The 25,144-nt window shown below is 44.0% G+C and overlaps 2 protein-coding genes across 8 annotated transcripts in view; both read right to left on the bottom strand.

Annotated features, from left to right (window-relative positions):
* Window positions 1–3,091: 3,091 nt before the first annotated feature.
* Window positions 3,092–8,477, bottom strand: eme2 (essential meiotic structure-specific endonuclease subunit 2). Its single transcript, XM_018734914.2, is given in 10 exon segments — window positions 3,092–3,429; window positions 3,432–3,483; window positions 4,171–4,360; window positions 4,461–4,541; window positions 4,543–4,574; window positions 5,188–5,254; window positions 5,355–5,476; window positions 6,242–6,331; window positions 7,058–7,179; window positions 7,815–8,477. Coding segments are annotated over 10 exon segments (1,182 nt in total). The 5' UTR covers window positions 8,152–8,477; the 3' UTR covers window positions 3,092–3,340.
* A 1,152-nt stretch (window positions 8,478–9,629) lies between these two features.
* mapk8ip3 (mitogen-activated protein kinase 8 interacting protein 3) overlaps window positions 9,630–25,144 on the bottom strand; it is a 31,984-nt gene continuing 16,469 nt past the window's right edge. For 5 of the 7 annotated variants that reach the window (XM_018734974.2, XM_018734975.2, XM_018734976.2 and 2 more), the window contains 23 exons: window positions 24,193–24,250; window positions 23,921–24,073; window positions 23,260–23,317; window positions 22,940–23,088; window positions 22,528–22,584; window positions 21,681–21,851; window positions 20,799–20,925; window positions 18,348–18,398; window positions 17,758–17,850; window positions 17,204–17,368; window positions 16,945–17,104; window positions 16,496–16,684; window positions 15,938–16,124; window positions 15,622–15,744; window positions 15,051–15,131; window positions 14,700–14,767; window positions 14,379–14,527; window positions 13,432–13,603; window positions 13,188–13,301; window positions 12,551–12,589; window positions 11,763–11,927; window positions 11,484–11,630; window positions 9,630–11,293 (listed from right to left, as the gene is read on the bottom strand). In XM_018734974.2, coding sequence (XP_018590490.1) covers window positions 11,175–11,293; window positions 11,484–11,630; window positions 11,763–11,927; window positions 12,551–12,589; window positions 13,188–13,301; window positions 13,432–13,603; window positions 14,379–14,527; window positions 14,700–14,767; window positions 15,051–15,131; window positions 15,622–15,744; window positions 15,938–16,124; window positions 16,496–16,684; window positions 16,945–17,104; window positions 17,204–17,368; window positions 17,758–17,850; window positions 18,348–18,398; window positions 20,799–20,925; window positions 21,681–21,851; window positions 22,528–22,584; window positions 22,940–23,088; window positions 23,260–23,317; window positions 23,921–24,073; window positions 24,193–24,250 — 2,795 coding nt within the window. In that variant the 3' untranslated portion in view covers window positions 9,630–11,174. The remainder of the gene's footprint in view (window positions 11,294–11,483; window positions 11,631–11,762; window positions 11,928–12,550; window positions 12,590–13,187; window positions 13,302–13,431; window positions 13,604–14,378; window positions 14,528–14,699; window positions 14,768–15,050; window positions 15,132–15,621; window positions 15,745–15,937; window positions 16,125–16,495; window positions 16,685–16,944; window positions 17,105–17,203; window positions 17,369–17,757; window positions 17,851–18,347; window positions 18,399–20,798; window positions 20,926–21,680; window positions 21,852–22,527; window positions 22,585–22,939; window positions 23,089–23,259; window positions 23,318–23,920; window positions 24,074–24,192; window positions 24,251–25,144) is intronic. The other 2 variants (XM_018734977.2, XM_018734980.2) reach the window with 2 other exon arrangements.

Here is a 25,144-nt window from a genome sequence, read left to right as displayed (position 1 = left end):
TGGGGTCTTTTTGTTTGGTTATGTTGGATGTACGTCAGAATACCCGTGTTTCATTGAGGGATCATCCGTCCATTTTTAATCACTGCTCATGAAACCACTAAACCAGGCGCGCGAGTTGAGCTCGTCGAGATCATGTATTAGTCGTATTAGTTTTCTAACAAAACTACATGCAGCATCAACGGAGCATAAAATCCCACTCCTCTATACGTCAGCGTCCGAACTGACCCATGACTGAAGATCGGAAAAAAGGTTCTGGATCGCTAAAAAGGCAAATGGTGCACATGCAGAGAAGGGTGAAAAGGAAGCCCAGCACATATAATATACCCTGTTCCCAACTGCTATCAGGAACAGAGTATATTACATGTACTGGCCTTCCTTTTCTGAATCTTTGTACCCATGTTAGCAGTTTCACACAAGGTCTGCGGTAAATACGATTTACCTCTAATTCCATGTAGAATGGCAAAGCTGAACTAAGCGATATCTCAGCAGCTTTGATCAACTCAATATGCAGCATCCTGCTATGCTGTTACGCTGAGTTTTACCACTCAGTGAAGGATGTTATACTTTTTTTTTTAATTTTTATTTTATCTAAAACATGTTACCTGAACGACTCATAAGAGGACCATACCAGAAGACCCTGTGGCTTTTCAAAATTTTTTGGGGGGAAATTCATTACAAGGATGGCTGCTCTTGGTTCTCAGGAAAGTGTACTGTATTTGTCAACATAATCCTCTGTTTCTAAAACTGAACCTCCCTGTCCTTCTAGGTACACGGGGCGTCCAGTTTCTGCGGATGTTCTGCAGTATTTCCCATACAGGTTGTGTGTGTGTGTGTGTGTGTGTGTGTGTGTGTGTGTGTGTGTGTGTGTGTGTGTAAGAGAGAGACTCAGCTGCTAGGGTGGGTGGCTCCTGTTTACAGAGCTTGCCTGTTTAATCACAAATACATGTAATCATGTTGACAGTTTACTGTCTCAGCTTCAAATGCAGACATTACATTGTAATTTATTCCCATTTTGTGTAAAATGTCAACACCTAGGGGGGGAGAAAATCTAAATCCATTATTATCATCACAGCGTTATATTTTAGTGCAGTTTTCACTGGGGTAAATGTTGTTTTTTTTTTTTTTAAAACTTCATCTGATTCCAGATTTTAATAGCGCAAGTGCTCATCGGGGTGTATAAATATGTGACTAATCATGAAAGAATAATGTTTTATGGCCCTTTTTAACCTGCGATCAGTTACTCTTCAGTCAGGCTAAACCAGGGCTCGGCGACACATTTACCAGTCAACCACCACATTTAACATCCGGAAATATTGCTTTAACGTTTTAATTTTGCAGATTTTTTTTTTTTTTTTTTTGTGGTACTGATACAGTCATAAAATCAAGAAACAAGATTAGAAAAGGAACTTACTGAAGGGAAAGAAAAATGTTTATATTTCCACTTTTGTCTGTTACAGAAACTCCAGTGGGTACTTTGGAAATACTCCAGTTTTATTGGAAATATGCAGAAAGTGGCCCACTGCTCATTAGTTTAGATGTTTGGTGTTTTATTCGCCAACTTTGGGCTGAATACCTTGAATTTCGGATGTAAATGTAGCGCTTGAGCCGAGATGAGTTGACGGAGTTCACATATGCTGCCAAATGTTTGTCTGTCTGTTCAGGTGGAAAAAGGAAGTTTTATATTGCGTTTATTTGTCATTTGAGATCCAGCAGTAAGAACAGGTGGCTATTGGGGATTTCCTTTTCAGTATGCTTTTATTTATTTTTCATAAATGCAGTGATTTTCATACTTAATTCACTGTCCCTGTAGCTAGAGTGTCATACTGACACTGCTCAAGTGGTATTCTTCTGGAAATCACATTTGGAGTAAAAAGAGGGTTGATCTGCATCTATCTTTGGCCCCCACTGTGTTGAGGTACAGTTCAGGTCACACCACTGATTTACCACAGGTACATTTACCTACAGGTACTTTCACGTACAGGTACATTTACCTACAGCTACATTCAGCTACTAGTTTTTCTGGGTGTAAATTCAGTAAACATGAATTATTTATAAATTAAGTATATTTTCATACTAAAAATCCCCCTCCCCAAAAAAAAAAAAAAAAAAAACCCCTGGATAGTACACTTGTCGCAGTGGAACCCAGACACTTAATATGGACAATTTGTGATGAATTCATTCTTGCAGTTGGCATGAACTGTAAAGATCAGCTGAACTAGAATATAACAATGGTGTAATTCATACAATGTGCTTCAATTGCGCACTAACTGTGAGTGTCAAGTCCCAGAATGCAGGTACATGTGAATATGAATGTTGCGCTGCTCAGTGTGCAGAAGAGCAGCAGTCATGGGGCTCCATGTGGAAGTTCTCAAAAACGCTCCATGGATTTGTGCATATGGTCCAATCTGTAGAATCCTTCATCAAATCTATATGTTTTATAAATGAGGACCCTGGGCTGTCATGTGATTTCTGGTTTTCAGCCTGAGGAAGGGGAAGGTAGAGAGGGTGGATGTGCAAAAACATTTGTCTTATCAAACAGATACAATGTTTTAAAAATGAAATTCATAAAGGCACTTTGGCATTCACCCTTTACATGATGTGTGTCGCCAAGGTCCCGTTTTCCCGCTATTACCTATATCAAATAGCATGAACTGATTTGAAAATAATGTATAAAATGTAACAGCTTCATTTTTCTAAATAAAGAATCAGAATACTTTTGTTGTGTTTGTGTTACCTTGTCCTCAAAATCCCCTGAGGTCACAGTGTTTTTTCTTGTGTGTGAAATGTATATTTTAATTTGTGATGTCACATACAGGTACATTCACTTAGATACAAATAAGCAAACATTAAGTGCATGTACATTTATTTACATATATGCCTTTAGCTGACAGTCTCTAAAGAACTTACAATGTTAAACCACCTATAATTAATTACCCATTTATACAGCAGGGTAATTTTTACTGGAGCAATTCACAGTAAGTACCGTGCTAGAGAGTACTACAGCTGGAGGTGGGATTTGAACCGACAAACTGGATTCAAAAACAGTAGCTGTAACCACTATGCTAGCAGCTGCCCTATATCGTGTGTGTGTGTGTGTGTGCTGCATATATTAAAACAGAAAAATACATTTTATACCCTTTGTGTATGTGTGTTGCTCCATATCCAAACCAGTTTTTCTTACCGATAAGACAGTACCATCAGCCACATACCATCAACAGAATAACACAACTCTCAAGCCTAGATTGATTCTTCTGTGTGATTTACAAAAGCAGGTTGTTCAGAGGTCTCCTCATCTCCCCAGAGCAGCACCAGGAGACAGACGAGCTGCAAACTAGTTCCATCAGTCCAGGACAAGCTGAGGATTGTAGGAAGTAAGAAGACGGTACAGTCTGCTGGAGATCTCTGGTCCGACACGTCGCTCTTTACAGGGAGATCGGCCAGCAGACCCTTCCTCTCTGCCTCAGAGTGAGAGTCCTTGTACGCCTAGAAATGACAGATAGTCCTGCTCATATGGACGGGACAGGATATGATACAACTTTATTAATCCCTCCAGAGTAATTCACAAATTCATGTTTTTACACCTCCACATGTCAAGTTTCCCATCAGTGAAATGAAACACAAATAATTTGATGCATGTATTCTATCCCAGTTAATGTGACAAATTTCCAGATGAAGTATTAAATATTCATACTATTTATTACTATTGCAATTTTCTCTAGATAACTTAGCAGCTGATTCATATGTAATCACAATTTTTACTTTCAAGAATAACTTAAGTACAGCTTGAAATCTAGACATTTTTAAATAATGACTTTACCATTAACATAAAAACTCAGCAAACAACTGCCACTCATTCACATTTTTACAGAACAGTGCTACTGATCTCTACTATAAACTACTTTAACAATAAAAACAATTTATACGAGTTACATACGGAAAATGCAAATTAGATTCTGGTCATTCACCTGTGAATAACTATATTTATATAATCACCTACAGCTGGAGTTGGGATTTGAACCTGCAAGCTCCAGGCCCAAAAGCAGCAGCTCTAACTACCAGTTGCCCAAACATTACCATCACAGACCATAATAATGATGGTAACAGTAGCATAATGTGCAACTCTAGAAATTTCCTTTCCTCACACTTAAGAGCCCAAGTCAATAAGAATACCTGTAAAAGCATCTGGGGTGAAGGGAAGGCGGTTGTCACAGCAACAGCAACTGAGCGGCTCACTCGATTCAGCTGCTGGACCTGTCTGCTCCAGACCTGCTGAAGTCCACAGCCATCCTTCCCAACTCGCACCCCGCTGGCCCACGAACCTTCCACACAGAACGGCAGGCTGGGCTCCTCCGTCAGCCGCCTGGAAAGCAAAATTTGTCTGAAATATCCTCAGATTTACAGCGCTTCCACACTGTTGAGAAGGTCTGTCTGTCAAAGAGTTGAGGTCACATAGGGCTTACTTCATGGGACGCTTGGACAGGGCCTTGGTGATAGCACACACGTGGTCAGTGAGGTCCTGCCAGCTCTCCAAAAACATGACACACGTTCTTGTAGAGCTGGAGAAACACAAGAGCCTAAAACGGGTAGTAAACACGAGCATGTCCATCACTCTCCGGCCATCTGCATTTAGTCCTTCAGCTACCTCTTTCATCTAAAGCTGCTTATAGCGATTTACCCCTTTATATTGCAGGGTCATTTTTACTGGAGCAATTCTGAGTAGGTACAATTGCTCAGGGGTACAACAGGAGGAGGTAGGGTTCTAATTCAGGATGGCTGAGTGGTCTAAGGTGCTGTATTTAGGTTGCAGTCTTCTCTGGAAGCATGGGTTTATATACCTTAACTGAGTTTTCCCCATGGGGTTCAATACAGTATCAGTTACTTTATATGAACCTCGGTGCTGCAAGTGGTAGGTAAACTAGGTTTACTTGAGTCACATGACTGAAGCTATGTCTCTTTCTCTTAATGTAATGCATAAATTGTACTTTTGCTGAGATGTACGTCGCTTTGGACAAAAGCGTCTGCTAAATGAATAAATGTAAATGTAAACCTGCAACCTCTTGAGTCCAAAGACAGCAGCTCTAACCACAAACTATCTTGTATCACTTCTACAAAAGCCCATCCACTATTCATCCATATCGCAAATTCAGCAGTTGTATTTCTTTCATAAAGTGCCAAAAACTATATTACTTCATCCATGCCCATGTCCCACTTTGATGTGGCCACTTTATCCCTTCGCTGTTGTCTCCACAAGTCCCTGAAGAGAAGGAAATGCCAACAGGTTCAACAAACACGTGCAAAGTGGTGGAAAAGCACAGGGCACAGAAACCACCACAAACTTTTCACCAAGATTTTACCAGCTGCTTAAGCCAATCACTGCGAGCGTGACGACCTTCTCCATGTTTCTGTTGAGGTATTCAGAGAGCTCTTTGAACAAGGATCCACAGGTCACTTCCTCCAGGGTCTTTGATTGTTGTACCTTTAAGGAATAACATCTTAGCCTGCAGTTCCAAAATTAAAGAGCAAGCGTCCCTCGATTTACAAACTCTCTTTATCCGTAATTTCGGTATAACGGCTCGTTCCTTTTGACACCCGACATTTGATTTATGGCAGAAAAAATTACTGGAAAATTTCTCTAAAGCATGTCCAAAAAATTTGAAAGTCATGTGAGTGTATCAGAACTGCAGTAACGTCTCTCTGTTGATGTTAGGAAGGTGGGAGTGTTGCTTTAAGAGAGCAGGGCATTATGGGAAATGTATGAAATTCCACAGCAGTGTCTGTCAGCCATGTTGGGTGTGTTATTTTACTGAATGATTGCAGACAGCAGAGCAATTAGCAGGAAAAGTTCTAGAAAGTTGTCCAAATAAATGACGTGCTCAGTGGATCCTTGCTGGGATTATTGCTGATCCTGCAGAGAACTGATCAATTAAAAGAAAAAAGGAAATTACTCCAGAGCAGTAAATGTGAAAATGTGTTTTATACTGTGCTGAAATCACTGGTTGGTAAATATACAGGTGTTTTAGTGTTCTAGTGGTATTTCGGAAAATTAGTTTGAAGTTTTTGGATAGGCTGGGAATAAATTATTATTTTTCCTCAGTTAAAATAATGAGAAATAGGCATTCGGTAACTGAAATGCCAATATCCGCACCGTTTTCAGGAACTGATTCATTTTGTAAATAGAGGGGATGCCTGTATAACCAAAGACAAAAATTGTGACAGGCATCCAGAGATTCTGAAGCCGTACCTTCTGGATGGAGGTCAGCATCTCCAGGAATTCACTGAGGGTCAGCACCATTAGAACTTGTTCCTCTTGAATCACCGACATGAGTTCGCCCTAAAGGAGACAATACTAAGACTGATCACTGGAATTCTACGCTAATGCTACTTTCAGCTGTGTCTTCAAATTGTTACTGTCAAATTGCAGTTTTAAAAAAAAAAAAATCCCTAAATTTGTTTTTGGGGCGGCACAGCAAGTAATGCTGCTGTCTCGCAGCGCCTGGGTGGTGCGAATGAATGTGGGTTTGATCCCGACTCAGTCTGTGTGGACTTCACATGTTCTCCCTGTGTGGGTTTGCTCCGGGTGCTCTGGTTTCCTCCCACAGTTCAAAGACATGTTGTTCAGGTTTCCCCGTAGTGTGTGTGTGTGTGTGTGACAGAGAGAGTGTGTGTTCCACTGATGTATGGATGAGTGACCCATTGTAAGTAGTGTATCTAGCAGTGTAAGTCACCGCAGTGAATAAGGTGTGTGGGCTGATAACACTACATAGAGTTCATCGGAAGTCGCTTTAGAGAAAAGCATCTGCTAAATAAATACATGTAAATGTAAATTTCCAAACAGTGCCATGAAATATCCCCAGTCCAGGGCACTGAGCTCAAGAGGTGAGCAGGGTCTGCAGGCTCTGCTCTCTGCATTACACTCTCCACTGGAGTATCTATATTGAAAGGAGCCTACACTACCCCGGTGCACTCAAGTGTGGTAAAGTCTAAAGACGTTTGCACGGTCTCATATCGCCTGGGCTCCGAAAGTGTTCCCGGATTCCAGGCGTGCCTGTGGAAACACCTCTGGCAGCGCTCTCCTCCAGGTGATGCTGTGTGTGAGATGCTGCTCCTCGATGGCGCTCTTCCACTCCAAGGAGCTCAGGGTCCCCAGGAGAAGGTCGATCTCCTCGTTCTGCACTAAAGCTTCAAACATGCAGGCTCAAAGTCAGGGAAGCCAACCAAAGTCACGGTAAACAAAGTAAATACCGGCAACGTAAACAAAGTAAAAAAGGGTACATTAAACATAGTAATTCTGGGCGGCACGGTGGCACAGTGAGTAGCGCTGCTGCCTCACAGCACCTGGGAGGTGGGAGAGAATGTGGGTTTGATCCCCACTCAATCTGTGTGGGGTTTGTGTGTTCTCCCCATGTCTGTGTGGGTTTCCTCCGGATGCTCTGGTTTCCTCCCACACTCCAAAGACATGCTGTTCAGGTTCCTCCATAGTGTGTGAGTGAAAGAGAAAGAGTGTGTGTGTGTTCCACTGATGTATGGATGAGTGACCCATTGTAAATAGTGTATCTAGCAGTGTAAGTCACCATGGTGAATAAGGTGTGTGGGCTGATAACACTAGTTTTCACTGGAAGTTGCTTTGGAAGCATCTGCTAAGTGAATAAATATGTAGTAAATAAGGGTACAGTAAACAAAGTTAAAAGGGCAATGTGATGTAAAAGTAAATAAAAAGGGGCAAACAAAGTAAAATAAAGTTAAAAAGGGAACCGTAAACAAAGTAAAAAGGGCACAAGTACATGATAAGGTAAAAGGAGACACGCCGCGCACACCTGGATCCACGCACACGGTGAAGGAGCGCAGACACGCCTCAGGCCGGTAGCTCCTCACACGCTCAGCAGCTTCTCTTCTTCTCTGCTTTTCCCGCCTTTTCTCTTCTTCAATCCGCGCTCTTTCCCTCCGGCGCTCTTCTCGCGTGCCCCCCCTGTCCGCCTCCATCTGCCGCCGCCGCTTCTTTTTGGCAGGACTCGGACCCGCGGTACCGCCCCCCAGGAAACTCACCATTCCGTCTCCGCTGGCCGAACCCCGTACAGCTGCTACCAGCTCAGAGCCGCTTTCTCTCTCCGAGTCCGAGATTTCCCAGGTGTTCGCTCGCCTCAGCCGGGCCATTTTCACACCACCCTGCCTGCTGCACGTGGCAGCGCGCGCGCCTTCCCCGCTCGTGTCCCTTTTATTAGACAGCGTCAAAGCTCCTGGCCTTTGTTTTCCAGATCGTCACGCCGTATCCATCATTTCCCGTAGAATAAATAATAAATCGAGTCTCACGCTGAGGTGTAAACATAAAATAATCCATATTTCAGTTTATTATATATCTTATATATATGTTTTTCAAAATATACTTGTATGCGTAGCGACGCATTGCTGTACACAGCCGGATAAACACTGAAAAGTGCTCTACGCTGTCTTTGTATGGTGGAACTCCAACACGGGGGCACACTGAGCCACCCGGAAGGAGAAATGTGGGACACCTGCTCCGAACGATCAGATCAGCTGGAAGAAAAGCTGGAACTGGAATTTGAAAATTTGCAATTGGAGCTTAAAAACCCTGGAAGTGGAAAACCTGGAACTGGAGTGCGAACCCGCAGCTCTGCGATATTCTGTGTGCACGTTACCTGCAATGTGTGGCTTTGAACCAACTTATTTAAACCACTTTGTAAATTTTTTTCAATAAATTCAGGTAATTTATTCAATTATTACATCTCTATCAAAGGCAATGGGTAAATCTCTATTAAACTGCACAACTCACTCATCAGCTAAGGCTCTGAGAGTAATGACTGACTCAAGTCTGTCCTTCTCTCAACACATCGAAGACACAACTCAGACCTGCAGATACATCCTGCACAACATCCACAGGATTCGTCCTTACCTTACTGCTTACTCTGCCCAGCTACTTGTCCAAACCATGGTGACATCCCATGTGCACTACTGCAACTCTCTCCTGTCTGGCCTCCCAGCTACTGCCTTCAAACCTCTACAGCTGATACAGAACACTGCTACCCAAGTTGTGTTTGACTTGCTGAAAAGCGTTTCTACGTATCTCCTCTACTCATTTCTCTGCATTGGCTTCCTATAGCTGCCCAGATCAAATTCAATATTTTGGTTATGACCTACAAAACCATCAATGTATCTGCTCCCTGATATGTCCAAGACCTGATCACTCGCTACACCCTAACCAGACTGCTACATCTCTCCATCTCTGCCCACTTGTTGGTCCCACGCACAAGAGGTCCAAATTAAAAAGCTCAAACGTTTTCCGTTCTGGCTCCGATGTGGTGGAATGATCTCCCCCTCTCACGCAGAACTGCAGAATGTCTAAATTTATGAAGAGTCTTAAAAGTCATCTCTTTTGGACTCACTTCTCCCCGATCTCTTCAGTGCTGAAGGAATGTGTACTTGTTATGTTTAATAGTTTTTAATAATGGCCTGCACTTAAGAATCACTTGTCCAGATCCCTCTTTCTGTTGATGTACTTTTTGTATCGTCCTCTGGGATGTACATCGCTTTGCAGAAAAGCATTTGCTAAATGAATAAACATAAATGTAACGTGCACAAAAAGCTTCACCAAAAAACGACTCATGAGTGTGGATTCCTTAGCCTGAATATGTTTAATACATACAGATACAGAGGCTTTTGATGAGTTAAATACACAGGGATGCAGATCATTAGGAGAACTTGGTGGGAGAGGAGAGGTGGCAACTGCTGCTTCACTTAGAGAAGTTTACATTATGAAGACATTCAGTCTGGAGGGATCTGTGGGGCCATCATGCACAGCTTACTGATGGCCACAAGGGGAAAGTAGCACGTTGACCAGTATTGTTGCTGTAACTGACAGGAAACTGGCATTTGGTACCATCATTTTGCATGTGCAGCCTGTCTTCCTGCCTACCTTGTCAGTATGATCAATCATGAACGTGGGTCATTCCTCCTGGACTTGGCATCTGTTCTGCACTCTCCTGCTGTTACTGAGTGTACCTGACTGATCCTCAAGTCATTGGCAGCTGGACCTCTCCCTCATCTTTACCTCGTTGTCACTTAGCGCAGAAGAATCCTGCAAAAGCAGGAAGATAGGGGTCCCTAGAACTATTTACCTTTTTTAAAAATGGTACAGTACATTTTATGTATTATTTTCAGCATAATTTTAAAAAAACTACACATTGTTTTACTGTTTGTCAAAAACCAGGTTCTCCCTCATGTTTTTATTTAAATAAAATCACATTTGAATATTTACACCATAAAACCAGTCCTTATCATTTCAAATATACAACTTTTTTTGCTTCTTGATGTGGAAACTACATGGATTTAGTGATGTAATGCAGGAATTCACAATGCAGACTTTAAGAGTCACGCCCTAAAAGATGTATGACATTAAAATGAAATGACCCTGTAGGAATTGCTTCATTTAAGAAACCCTGAAGTCTGGATTATATCTTACAGCATGCACTTTCAAAGCATCTCTACATCATTCTTATTCACAGTTTAAGTAATATTTTGAGGCTAATTTCAGTTTTTTTATGTGTGTGAGTTTTCGAAAGGTTCCCTTCAAATAAGCCCTTTTAATTACATAACCTCTAACCCATGCGTCCACTTACTTTGTCCTTCTTACTGAATTACTTATTCCCTTTCATTCCTTTTACAATGTAAGGCAGCAACAAACCTCATCACTCTTTATATTTCAGGTTTCTACAATGGCGTCTCCAGGGACACTGTTTGCATCTCAACCACAATGCCTTTTCCCACCTCAGAAACGGTTACTGCCAAGAACCATAATGCAGACAGCTGAGATTTGATCACTTCTGACTGCTGTTTGGGTGTTTATCAGGAATTCGGGGACTCGAGATAGGTCAATGTGTGGCAGACCTGCCCCATGTGGCCATAAGTAAACTGTGAGAAAGAGTAAGGGTACAGCAGTAGGGTATTGGTAGGGTAAGCAGTAGTTCCATACAGTTACGGTGGTAGAAAGAAAGAAGGGCAGTTTGGGGACAAACGCTCTAATCAGGTGCAGCAGGGCTCTTTTTACACCTTTTTGCTGTGGGGTGGGATCTTTTGGTCGAACACTTGGGGGATGGGGGGGGCGTGCCTGGGAAGACTGGGATAGATACAAGGAAATACACATCTGCATGGCAACTTCAGCGTCACTCGGGGACGTAAGACACCTGCCACACGATGATGTGGCTCCTCTCGGCCTTGGCCAGCACCGGCTTCACCTGCGACGCATCTTCGGTGCCCTCCGTCTCATCGTCCTCCCCATCCCCTGCGGAAGGCACAGAAGTCGCCATTAACAGCAATTTATGTGACCCACGTGGGAACCCATGTTCCGTTCAGGTCCACTTCACCAAACGGTTCTAACAGACTCAGTGTTTCTGGACTTCCTGTTTAATGACAAAATGCGACAAATAAATTTTTGCCAGGCCTTTAACAAGTGTGCATGTGCTTCTGCTTACCGATGCGGAAATCGATATATCCCTCCCCGCCGCTCAGCACCAACACGTTCTGAACTGTCTTGTCCCCTGCCTCTGTGGGTGCTGTGGATCCAGGATTCTCAGAAGGACTATCCAGCACACTGCCATTCAGGGTGGCCAGGACATTGCCTGAGAGGGAAAGAGAGACAGTACTCAGTACTCAGTGAGGCATCTGTTTCTGGTACTTCCCAATGATCCTCAGAGGTGCTTGTCACCCCAGCCAGCAGCAGCTCAAGACTACGTGTCCATGATTGGACGCACCCGGCACAGAGACAAAGAATTTGACTGCATCCCGGTGTCCGTGGAAGCAGAGCTGTGCCTGGGCCATGGAACAGTAGGGGATGAAGCTGCCGCTGCTTTTCTCCGAGTTCTCGTCTGCGTACACATGGATGACCCCTCCAGAGGAGGTGGGGGAAACCTTGTTGGCTGAGGAGGAAGAACAGAAGCGTAGTGAAGGAGCGGACGGACGAGCGTGCAGGATGTGCACCGAGCGCAGCTGCCCAAGGAGCCGCAGCTAACAGGACTGACAGCAATGGCTTCGTGTGGTACATGGCTGGCGCGTATCTCAGCAAAGGAAGGGTGATCCGTCTGCTCCGAAACAGAACCCAAAACAAACGGCTGATTGCTAAGTGCATCACTAAGAAAGATATGCAACAGCTGCAAGCAAATGAAGCAGCAGCAGATCGCTGAAGTCCAACCAATTTACGTCCCTCTTGTTTACAGGGATACGTAAAATGGCAAATAAAAAGAACGTGTGGAGAAATCACTGCAAACTCAAAGCTCGGTACAGATGTCACACATATTTCACACAAAAAGTCCCCTCGCAGCAGCACACCCTACAGTCACGATGCTGGCGTCCTCTCACACAAGTACACATAAGGGATAAACCCCCCACCTCCCCGCCACAGGATCAACTTGTCACACGAGAAAACACCGATGGGTGGGAGGACTTCCAAACAGCATGCGACACAAGGACAGCGAAGCAAGCAAACCCATGGCATGACAAGAAAGTGGGGGGAGTGAGGCGAGGAGGTAGAGCTGTGACTTACCCCTCAAACCCAGAAGTTGTCCCCGATGAAGGACTACAGCTAGAGGACAGCATGGCAGGAAGAGACGGCGGAGTAAAACGAGACGGAGAGGAGCAGTTCAAGAGAAAGTGGCATTGGACGAAAGGGGGAAACAGAAAACAGGGTCATGGCACAGGAAGACATGTTAGAGATCAAAGGTAAAACAGAAGAAGAGGGTACGCGACAAAAATGGAAGAACGGACAGACGGGATGGAGAAGAGAGTTGCACGGAAAGGGTGACATCGGCAACGTGACAAAGACATGGAGTCAGGGAGAAGTAGAGAGCAGAGACTTTTAAATGTGACATTTCACAAGCAGGATGAGAACGTCAGTCATCAAAACTGAGATCCTTGACTCTGATGGAGGTGTCAGTACACATATATTGCTACAGAAATTTAACTAAGCACCATCTTTGATTATTTGACATTTCTTTGAAAAGATAAGTACAACCCCCGTGTCAATATTGTACTACCAGTGACTTGATATTTAATTTTGGCAGGACCAACTGCGGATCTGTTATACTCTTTTGTCGCAGAGTTTACGCTTGGTTCACTAAATTTCGTTTATATGTGGAGGTCCAGCTCCAGCAATGAGCTCCACGTGTAACGTCTACACTTACTCTCCGTAAGTGGAATAGAGATGACCACTCCATTCCCCGTCCCCACCCATAGACGGTTCCCTGCGATGAGCAGCGCCGTGATTCGCACAAAGGAGAAGCCCAGCTTTCCGGTACCTGCGTGAACACAAGAAAAACCAGGTGCCCTTTGTATCAACTGCTTCGCTGCGTATTACATGCTTTAAAATATCATATGATCACGAGTGGATGAGCCGCTTGTGAAGCTGTGTCAGAGGGGGACCCTCACCGAGCATCTTGCTGACGTAGGGCTCTATGTCGACGTCCTGCAGGTGCTGGTGAGTGAGCGCATGGTACAGCCGAAGGGTGGAGTCCAGCCGGATGGACACCCATACACCGTCGCCCACCCATGCCAGCTGGCGTACCTGGCTCTCCTTGCGCGGGTGCACATCAAATGATTTCTGAAAATCGAGGAGGGAAAAGCGTGGGTTTCTAACAATTTTTTTATCACTTCAGCTTCTTTTTAATCCATTAAATGGAATTATTTCTGATAATTTCCTGTTAGCCTTTGTTTGGCACCTGCTGGTGTCACTTCCAGTAAAATCAGGGTTGTGCATCATTTATGTGATGACAGTAATGAAAAACTTATTGAGACAGTGATGCAGCACAACTTTTTAAGAAAAGCGGATGGAGATTTGCTGACCGACATTAAAATGTTGGAAACTAGAATGTAAACAGAGATCAGCTAAACTGCACATTTATCATGGACGAAATGTATTAAAAAAATGTAAGGAAGCACTTTTTGGAGTGTGAATATTATTCTAAAGGAATTGATGAGAAAAAAATATCCTCAAATTCTGTTTAACTCTTTAACAGTCGCCAGGTTCACCAGCAGGAATTCAAAAAGGCAACTTAATAATATTCCTTTTTACAAACGATAACTATATAATCTTTTTCAATAATAAATACTGAAAAAATATATCAATACCATTACAGTGTCAATTATGCCACCTTCCTCAGGCTCTGTGAGTGAGGAGAAATCAGTCTCTAGTCTCTCTATGTCCAGTACTACCATGCAGTGTGTGTGCTGCTAAATTACCAGAGATGCCAATATGGCTCTAATCTGTACTATGAAACCTCCTGGTCATCCTCTACACCTAATTCCCACCAAATTATTAAAAGATTCAATTTCAGTTCCTGCAAAAAGTTAACATTATTTATATATTATTAACCCACCTCAATCTGCATGGTCCTGGGCTGAATGACATGCACCTTGTTCTTGTAACCACACCACACCTTGTCATGCACCACAGCCATGCAGCGGATAGAGTGGTGGGGCCGTCCCAAGTCCAGCAGGTGGTAGTTAGTCAGGTCCCACTGACCATCTGCACACACGTACACATACAGGCAGAGAAAAGCAAGACCCAGCTGGACCAACTTACATCCATAACCCAGATCAGGTCAACTGAGAAACTTTGCTTTGAGCAAAACACAAGTTATAAGAGGTGCAAGACTAAAGGTGGGATCTGCAACACTTATTGCATCTCAGCCCTTTACCTTCAGATCTGTGGAAGATGGCAAGGGTCCCATCCGCAAGGGCCACTAACAGTCTGCCTTTAACATGCCTGGAAGACAAAGGAGCACAGCACAGGTAGCTCTGCTTAAGTGTCACATCGCTAATCTACGATAAAGACCAGGTCATAACAACAGTAAGACCGCTTTGAGTGACCACATGTGGCCCACAGAGGACAAAAACAACCTAAATAACACCACAGACCTGTTTGGATGTACTAACGCATACACACAATGTGAACTAATTGTAACACGTAGCTCTGAAAACAAAATGATAAACAATTTTATGTTTCCTCTTGCTGTTTGCAGGATGAGTGAGAATACTTGAATACCTACACCAGACTGAGGACCGAGTCTTTCAGTTTGATCGAATGCAAACATTTCTTCCAGTTGGACACTGCAGAGTGGACATAAAGCCTGGGAAAGAGAGAGAGTTGCTGGTCAGACACACAGGTTGATACTGGTGGGATACAGTCTCCTGTTCTTTCACACAATAACACAGGCACAACAGTGATGATGTTCAAAACCTTACTGTGTCTCTTTAAAAAAATACCCTTTTCCACATAGTTAACACAAAGTAATGCATTAAAACATCAATAACAGTTTGTTTCTAACCCTTTATCAGCTTTATCTAAGGCATATTTATTTATTTAGTACCCTATTCAGTTTTAAACACTTTGCAAATATCTGCATTTTGGATACTTAGAAGCAGCTCAAATTATATGCACCTTTCTAAGGGTGCAACAGCAGCTCCCTTCTTGAGACCTTCCAGTTCAAAAATCACACCACGGCATTCCGGATACTACTTAATGTTACCCATTACTGAAAGTCACACCTGGCACTACATCCTAGAAAGGAAGCACCTGTAAGACTGGACAGAGTGATGGCAGAGTGGAGGAGTACACACCAGCCATTCTGAGCTCCAAGCCACATAGTGGGGGCAGCGCTGGTGCTGGCTTTCGGTTCTTCTGCCCCTTCTCCTGTCTCATGGTTTGTGGCATTCGTCTGCTCCTTAAACTGTGAAGTATCCCTGTGGATGTCAAATGAGTGGGGACACACAGGGAAAGTGAGATTCCTAGATAACAGGGGGTAAAAGCAGCTCAAATGGCATCAGAACTTCAGCGAAGCTCATTGTTGTACCTGCCTTGAATCAGTGCACTGACTAAATCCCTTCAAGAAAAAACTGAAATAAACTGATACCAGTACCAAGCTGCTGAGCACACCTGCTGATGGGGGGTTCTGCTGCCGGGGGCTGGGGGTCAGTAAAGACATGCTCGGTGAAAGGGCCTGGGGGGCCAGGTGCTCCCTCTGCTTCGGTGACCGTGGACTCAGGTACCTCCGTGGCCTCCGTGGCTTCCTCTGCAGACTGGGATGGGTTCACCTTCCCATTGAGCACTGGAGCCACATGGCCTGGAACACAGATCCCTTACCATTGGCACTGCCCATGTCCACGTCCACACACACAGACACAGAAACACTCAGAGAAACATACACATAGACACACACAGACATACAGACACACATGTCAGATGGTTCACTAAGAACGCCAACAGCCATATTGAAAGTTTAACTCCAAAACATAAACACAGGACCGTATAAAACACCAGCTGTAACAGCACAAGTCATAATGCAATGTGTTTAACTTAAGAAATGCCAGTGATGTAAAGCAGTTCCTTCAAATGATTTCTTGTATGAACAATAACCCAAGAGAAAAACCGACCATGTGACATCAGAATCAAGCACTTTAAAATATGCTACATATGTGCAGCATTAATACGGACCCTGGCCTCTGTCCAGCACGGGTGTGTCTGTGCGCGACGAGCAGTTGCTTCGGACCACGCTGCAGTTTGTGGCACAGCCCACCAACGTGATGCCAGCCAGCATGCCCTCCACACCCCTCGTCTCGTCCGAGCAGCCCTCACCCTGCTCCAGGAATATTTCCCCCGCCGGGTAGTCGCTCTCGCTGGCCGCTGCAAGAAGGAACGGTTGGGAAAGAGGAGAAGTAGAGTGCAGGGAACTGTCCTCATAAACTGCAGCTTGACTGTTTTGATTCAGGATAAAAGATAAAAGATTTATTCTCTGGAAATGTCTTTCGTTTTACACTGATTAATAATACATGTCATGCATCGTGGCAGTGATGGAGACTCTTTATTCCATTAAAGGAAGAAAGAAATCAAAGTGCAAAAATGAGATAAAGTGAGATAGTAAACAAAGGTGAGATTATGTCTACCTGGTACGCTGGCAATACAGAGCACGTGTGCGTTGCATACGTTGAACTGGTCGACAAGGGAGCCGGGCTGGTTGGCGTCAATGATGACCACGCTGCTGGCGGAGTGCGTACTGGTGAGTATCCAAACTCGACTGTTCATGGAATCGGTCTCGCGGAGCTCCTTCCATTGAGAGAGAAGAAGAGGAGAAGCATTTCAGTGAGGTGAACCACGGAAAAAGATGGTAATGCTGCAAATGGAAAACAGCGAGTCCGCAGGTACCTTTTTCTTCTCCGGAGAACTATGGCTGCTCTTGATCTCCTCTCTGCTGCTGTCTGCTGTTAGGGGGTCTGTGTCATTTGATGAAGTTTTCAGCGCTCCATTGGATGGGCTGTCCCGTTTATCCCCTTTCCAGCCAGTCAAATCCACCCCAGCTGCACACCACAGCTGTGAACATCACATGACAGCTCATGTAAATTCCAGCTAATGTTGGGGGTTATAATGAATATATGAAAACCCACCGGTGTTTTCTCTGTATAGATACTTGTGAAATATTCATCATCTTGATATTGGCCACTGACACTCAGGAACACCAGACATGAACTGTGAACACTCCGGAAGCCTGGTGAACTAAGACACTTCCGCACCTTCGTTCCGTTGGAGTCCATTTAGCTGCCAACTAATGATGGGATGCGGAAATGCAGGTTTCATTTGACTAAGACAGATAAATAATCTGGAAGAAATGTTTGCATCTTCAAAAATCTCCATCTCTAAAGTATGTAACGTGAAGAGATGGCGGACACTAGATTAACTACTAAGAGATGTCCTCTCCTTACCTTCCTGGTAGGATCCTTCTCCACAAGGGGGCGACAGTACACTGGCACCGGAACATTCTTTATACGGTTGTCCTCCTTGTCATTGGGACTAAGCTGTTGGCAGAGAAAGCAGCGTTGGCTGCACAGACAGACCCAGTCCGGCTCTAGGTGGAGGCACAAATTGGGCTGCTCGACTACCCTGGCACCTCCTCTGTGCAATTTATGAAATTGCACGCAGAGAGGAGTGTCCAGACAGCATCGGCTGTCAATCAAAAGTCTCACCTTTGAACAGAAACCTAAGGATCTGAAGGTGATAAACACTTCTCATAAAGCCTTTCTGTATGGCAGATTGAGACAGACAGAGATCCTAAAGGACGTAAAGGGGACGTAAGGGACTGATTTAGGGAGCACGGACACGCAGACGATTTTGGGACAACAGCTGAGAGCTGACGTTATCACGGGGTTGCACAACACATTGATGGTCGTTTCACAACAGCAGGGCTCGCTAACAACAAAGATCATGGATGAGTCACTGTTGGTGAGGCTGAACTGGGATGGGGTTGGGAGGGGTGTACGCTAGTGCATGCTGGGACTCTGTCGGTCTCACTTGCCTGGTGCTTCTTCAGTGGCCCGTCTTGCGAGCGATCCTGCAGAGGGTTTGTCTGTGGGAGATTAAAGTTAGAGCGCAACGCCACAGCCGATGGCTCAGGGACCACGCCCCCAAGGACCCAATGGCCTGGATACTGACACCCCCCATCAAGCAGACTGTGGCACTCTACACCTCCATTCTTACTAGCAGGTTTTACTAGACACTTGGCCACACCATGCTGGACATGGGTAGAGAACTACACAATAACCAGGTAGCCAATGTTCCCGGAAACACACTTCCAAAGAAATCTAAACGTGTGCACTGAGTGGTAAAATTTGAAAGATGTGATCAAAAAACTAATGTTATTCAAAGACTAATTTCTCAGCCAATACCTGCAGGCTTTCTAAGAGGGCTGGACAAGCAGAAGAAAAATGCAGAGGCATGCTGCAAGCCTCACTTTTAACTTTTCCCCAGATGTCTCCTTGTTTTCTCCAGATATTTTCTGATTATTTCCATGCCGGGGGTGCAGTGGTGCAGTGGGTTGGACCACAGTCCTGCTCTCTGGTGGGTCTGGGGTTCGAGTCCCGCTTGGGGTGCCTTGCGATGGACTGGCATCCCGTCCTGGGTGTGTCCCCTCCAGCCCTATGCCCTGTGTTACTGGGTAGGCTCTGGTTCCCCGCGACCCCGTATGGGACAAGCAGTTCTGAAAATGTGTGTGCGTATTTCCATGCCTCTCAAAAACATGTGATTATGAAAGAAATTTAAGAGGAAAATATTATTTAGTTAATGGCTGTGCCATACTGTCATGACCTACTGGGAAAAAACCCCCAGAGACCAGAGGAGACATCGCTCAGTGCCAGTAGCCCAAACCCGTGCACCTGTTCACAATCTGGTGATTAGTCAAGTATAAAAGGACTAAAGAACTGAGGCAGGATTGCGAATTCTTCATCAGTGTTTCATTGTGATTCTTTAACAAACATTTGTTACCTGTTTCTCAAGTCTTATTCCATAGGTGTTTATGCTCCAATTCTGAGTCCCTGTCCCATCTACTCCTGTCCAGGTCCGTTGTTCCAGTCCAGTATTTCATCACATCTCTGTGTTCAAGTCCCGCTCAGAGATTCGTGTTTCACTTTTCACTTTTGTGCGAATACACTGTGCGTCTCCTTTATCCCGTGTTCATCGTTTCACCTCTACACTGTACTTTCCAGTTTCCACTGTGCACTTTTAAACACAGTCGGCATGTGGGGTCAATATACTTTACGTCTGTGTTCGGACGTTACAGCAACACACATCTGTGTCGGACTCTGGTCCAGATGCCACACAGACAGTGCTCGGAATATTTTTACTAGTTCCATGAGACTGTGGCTCTTTATAACCATCGGGGCCAGAAAATCAGACTAGACCCAAGGAAGGTAGCACTGACAGGACAGATGTGCACATTTCAGATAGTGACTGTGGTAAAATGGCTTTGTACTTGTTAAATAGGAAGTCATACGCAGAGAGAGGCTAAAAATCTGTACAGTGCACTGTGCTGAGGGGCTGGGCAACAAGAAGCTGCCAGCTGTCAGAGTCCTGACTGGCATGTCGAGTAAGAGTACAGTTTCTGTCTGGCTGTGTCAGAGCTCAGACCACCCATCAAGTGTGAACACCCAACAAGTGCGTTTTTAAACAACTTGCCTCTTTTTTTTTGGTGGGGTGGGGCAGGAAGTGTTACAAGAAACCTAATGGATGTGTTTTGAGTCAGCCAGGATTTAACTAGGCCAAGATGATCTACTGTTCAAAACCATTTTCTACAGAGATTTCTGACACCTGCAGGTTCCCAGCTCTTGGTAAACGCAGTCATCTACAATACAGCAGGTCCTATAATGTTTAAACATAACATCCATCCATCTCTGGCTGCTTGGTGGTCTCATTCACAAGAAATCCAAAACTGAAAGTCTGCAGGTTCTCGGTTTTGGCTCCAGTGTGGTGGAATGAGGTTCCGCTCTCCCTCAGAACTGAACCCCTTTCAGCATTGAAGAACTGTCTCAAAACTCATCTCTTGCGATCCCGCTTCTCTCTTGATCTCCTAACGGCTCCAGAAATTGTATCACATTATCCGTCCCAATAATCTTTGCACTTCCTATCAGAGTTAGTTCAATTTGCAGCTCCTTGTGTAACGTGTGCGCGCAAAAATAGTGGTGTTGGACAAACTATGATGACAATTGCACATCTAAATGTCAAGCTCTTTGTTCTGTTGTTTATACCATTTAGCCTGAATTGCACATGGCTTTGAAGGAAAGCTGAATAAATAAATGTAAATGTCTAGTCTGGCAATACAGTGCTTTGAATACAAACAGACCTGAAACAGAACTGGAAAGAACTATATGAAGCTGAAAATCAGAAATGCCTGGGAGTGACACACAGCAGGGGGATGCAAAGCATGTTGGGACTGCTTGAGAGTGGCTGGACTGGCAGGAGGAAGTAAGGGTACCTGTTTAAAACGCGGTGGCACGCTCCACCCACAGGCTTGGCGGAGTCCGTCCTCCCTGCGCATGTGCTCTCGGACCTGGCGGTACTGCTCACGGCGCTGCTCACGGCGCGCAGACAGCGCACTGTCACTGGCGGAAAACGTGACACTGTTACTTGGCAGCCTGCAGGCCAGGAGACAGGGAGCACCACACACTAGGGGACACGGAAATATTATCATACAGACTGCCTTCACACTCTCTTCAGCACCTCATACTGGCACATCAGCAGTTAAACACCACATTTATTATAGCCCTTGTTCCAGCACATCTTTCCATTGCTGGGAAATTCTGAAATTTATTAAGAATTCCACTGGCCTGGAAACAAACCCTCATGATATTGTAATGCATTTCAGCACCCTGTTTTTACAACATTTTTTAACATCAACCAAATAAATTGAATTTTTCACATAATGAAACTGGAGGCTATCAACAAAAGACACTTATTGACTTCTTCCAGCATCTCTTCCTAGTCAGTCTGAGTCATAGCAGAGAAAATGTATTATTTGTTTTACAATTCAATTGATTTACTGTAAAGGAAACGGTAATGGAAGTTGTGCTTTGGTATAGAAAACTCTGAAAAATCACTAAAATGGCCAACAGTAAAACAGAACAGCGAAACTCAAGACACTATATCCATAGAGAAACACCATGTTGACATACGCACCTGGTAAAACAAATGGTATTGTTTACCTCCTTGGTTTTGACACTTCTATTTTGAATATTATACATCTGATAAAGTTACGTGTATCTGGGATTCCAATATTACTCTCTAAGCATTCAGTCATTGCTTGTCTCTCGAAAGACAGGGACTCAGATGACAGGTAACAAGGGTAGGGGACACTCACTCCTCGGGGAAGAATTCTAGCGTGCGGTTCGACGTGGAGATCTGACCCAAGGTGTGGCTGCGGCGCTGGGAGAAGCCAGCTGGTGTGGGTGACTTGTAGTGGATGTTGACGCTGGTATAAGGTCTCTTGGGGGGCGGGGGGCTGGAGGACGCACTGAAGAGTCGAGCAAAGCTAAAGAGACATTGAAACATAAAGCCCTGAGCACCTATTGCATACCCAACCACGAGCCTGAGTTCTCCGACACACACTTAGGTCCATCCTCTTAGGTGAATGCAGATAATATCACTTTGATGATACCTACTTCAAGGCACCATGCACTGCCTGATACCAGTATTATATATATAACATTACACAGTATTTTTGAATATGTGTAAGAAGATAAAGGTGCAAAAAGAAGGCCTTTCCTGTGTTGTAGGAGCAGCGTAACAAAATATCATAAAGTGTTGATTCTCCCAAATCTTACTGTATCATATCTAACCTTGTCCCTACCATGCAACAGGAAAGCATATACATCTTGGACAGACTAAGGTGCAGAGTGGAGAATGTAAAAAGATAAACCAGAACTTTGAGCACCACACAACCCACAAGTTCGTCACAAAAGGTAGGTGCAGACCAGATAGGATTGAACCTGTATCACAACCATCACAACATACACACTTTACAAGACCGGTTCTCTGAATCAATAGCAATGCCAGGGAACCAGTCACAGTGTTACCTCATCTTCAGCTGGTGTCACTGTGGTCACAGTACGCTTAGAGAGGCCCAGTGAGCCCTGATCCATATGTATAGAAAAACATGCCTTGTTTGTGACCTGCAGCACTTGAAATATGATAATCTCCACACTCACAACTGCCAAATCGTGGATTTCTTCTTCTCCTGTATTTGAGGATTTTCCCTGGAGGCCCTGAAAACAGAAACAGAAAACTGAAAACCTCTCAGAACTTTAGTCCTCTCCATGTACATTTACATTTATTCATTTAGCAGACGCTTTTCTCCATAGTGATGTACATCTCAGAATAAAAACACAGAGTTAATTACACCAATGTATCTCACCGATGTAATATCAACATCAGTGTAGCTCCCAAAGACCTTGTGTTAAAAGAACTGAACTGGACACATTGTAAACAGTTCTTGGCATACAAAGTACACATAACAAGGAGGTTTCAGTGTTGGACCAAAAATGAAAGACCTGATACTCTCTAAGACACATTGTCATATGACCTCCCACCATGCAAGACCATGACCACACTGCAGCTCACCTGATCATCTCTGTCCACCGTACGGCCTCTTGCAGCTCCATCAGCCGCTCCTTGTACTGGTTGCGCTCCATGAGCACCCTTGCCATCTCCACCCGGGTGAAGCGCCTTCGCTGGGCCATAGACACATCATCTTGGAGAGGAGACGAGTACTGCCAAGGACAGAGTGCCCATGAGTTCCTTTTTACTGTCCACCACTGGTTCAGTTATCATTACTCCTGTATTACATGTTAAAGTAATAAATAAATCATGAAGAATCAGATGAATGTACAGTTAAAAGGTTTCAGTTACTGCACGGCACCAATTACTGTGCCCAGACTTACATCTTCTGCTCCGTCCTCCTTCATGTCTTGTGCTACCCCCAAGGCCTCTGCTTTTAATCTGGATAGAAAAGATTATAAAACATTTTATTGGCCAAGTACAGGTGACAGACAAAATAAGAGAAACATATAACAATATATTAATATCAAAAACCTAACAGGCAAGGCCATCCTTTGCCTTCATAACAGTTTATATCTTTCTTGGAATGCTGTCATACAAGTCTTGATCTGTGTGTCATGGGATATTGCAGTATTCTTCAAGAAGAAAAGTCTCCAGTTCCTTTTTTGGAATGAAGGAAGTGGAAATCTACTTGACACTCTGTACTCAACTTTCCATTATGGTTCTGTGATGTTAAGTTCTGGTGATTGGGGTGACCATGGATGGTATTTGATTTCATTCTGGTATTCATTATATTATTCTTCAATTTGTTGAGCAGTTTGTAGGGGGCATTATCATCCTGGAATATGGGAACATCATGAGGGAAAAGTTTTTGCACTACAAGGTGCACCTGGTACTGTAAAATGGCTTCATATTCTTTGGCTGTTACACAACCATGAAGAAATTGCTGCCCATACCACTGTGACTCTTCAACTTTCGGGTAAAGGTACCACGCTCTGTGGGAGTCCAATATGTTCATTAAGCATCTGATACTCTGACTCTCACCTCTTTAGTTCCTCCTCCAGTTCCTTGACTCTAGTGTCCGCCTTGACCTTAGACTGCTTGACAGCCTCTAACTCCTCCCTGAGAACCTCATGTTCACCAGACAGCTCATCTACTTTGGCAATCAGGTCATTTTTCACAATGTTCAAGGCATTCCTGGGAAGGTGAAGGAATAGCAGTATATGAGCATAAATTGACAAGAGGGAAAAGTTTCCACACCTCTGAACTTGGTCATTGCTAAATGTACTCAGAGTCCTAATGCTTCCATTTCTTACTTGGTCTCCAGGAGTTGCTTGTTCTCTGTCAGGAGGTTCTCCACTTCTTTCCCCATCCCTACAAGAAAGCACCAGCTAGCATTAGCAAGGACACAATGAATCCCTCGAAACAGCTAGCAGTTCTGTGGACATTAGTCTCTAATAAGACTCTTAATCACTAATGCACCATTGTGAGAGGAGGTGTGCAATTTCCGTGTTCTGTTGTAAACATTCTTTCTGTGTGGGATACTTTACAATGACTCCTCAACTTACAAACACAACTGGGACTGGAAGTCTGTTCGTAACTTGTCTGTAACTCCAAAGTTACTTTTACCATAAAGTCACAGTCAAGAAAACCTATATAATATAGATGTACCTCCATTTATTCAAGGGTAACATTCTGTAAAAACAAATGAAGCCATAATATTTTTTTTTTAAATTCTCTGCAACACTTTCTTCCATCCACCAATAGCCATTGGCTTCAATAGCCATTTATCCTGTTACAGGGTTGTGGGGGTCCAGCACCTGTCCTGGAAGTACAGGACATGATGCAAAGCATATCCTGGACAGGACTCCAGTCCATCAGAATGCAACACTTTTATGACTTTTTAGTAATTCATTTAAAATTCTGGAAATAAAAAAATGTCATGTCCATATACTCCTGTTAAATTCTTATTGCTGTCGAGTTCATTTCAAAAATATTTCCAATCTTTGTCAGCTTCTGCAGTTACATTAAAAATTAATTAAAATGACTGAAAATGAACCCACTCTCTTCAAAAACTCCTATTTATTGCCAACTTTTGACCAATTCACCCCATAAATGCGCAGTGTTCGATCACCAACACTCACAAACACCACACACAAACAACAAATCCTGTGGAAGCAAGTACAATAAAGGTTGCCCAACACTCTTATTCTCCCTGGGTGCATTTTACTGTTAACTAACTGCTGGGTGCAGAAACAAATGTGGTTT

The sequence above is a fragment of the Scleropages formosus genome, chromosome 20, assembly GCF_900964775.1.
Source record: "Scleropages formosus chromosome 20, fSclFor1.1, whole genome shotgun sequence".
Classification (NCBI taxonomy): domain Eukaryota; kingdom Metazoa; phylum Chordata; class Actinopteri; order Osteoglossiformes; family Osteoglossidae; genus Scleropages; species Scleropages formosus.
This window is presented reverse-complemented; position numbering and strand designations above follow the sequence as displayed.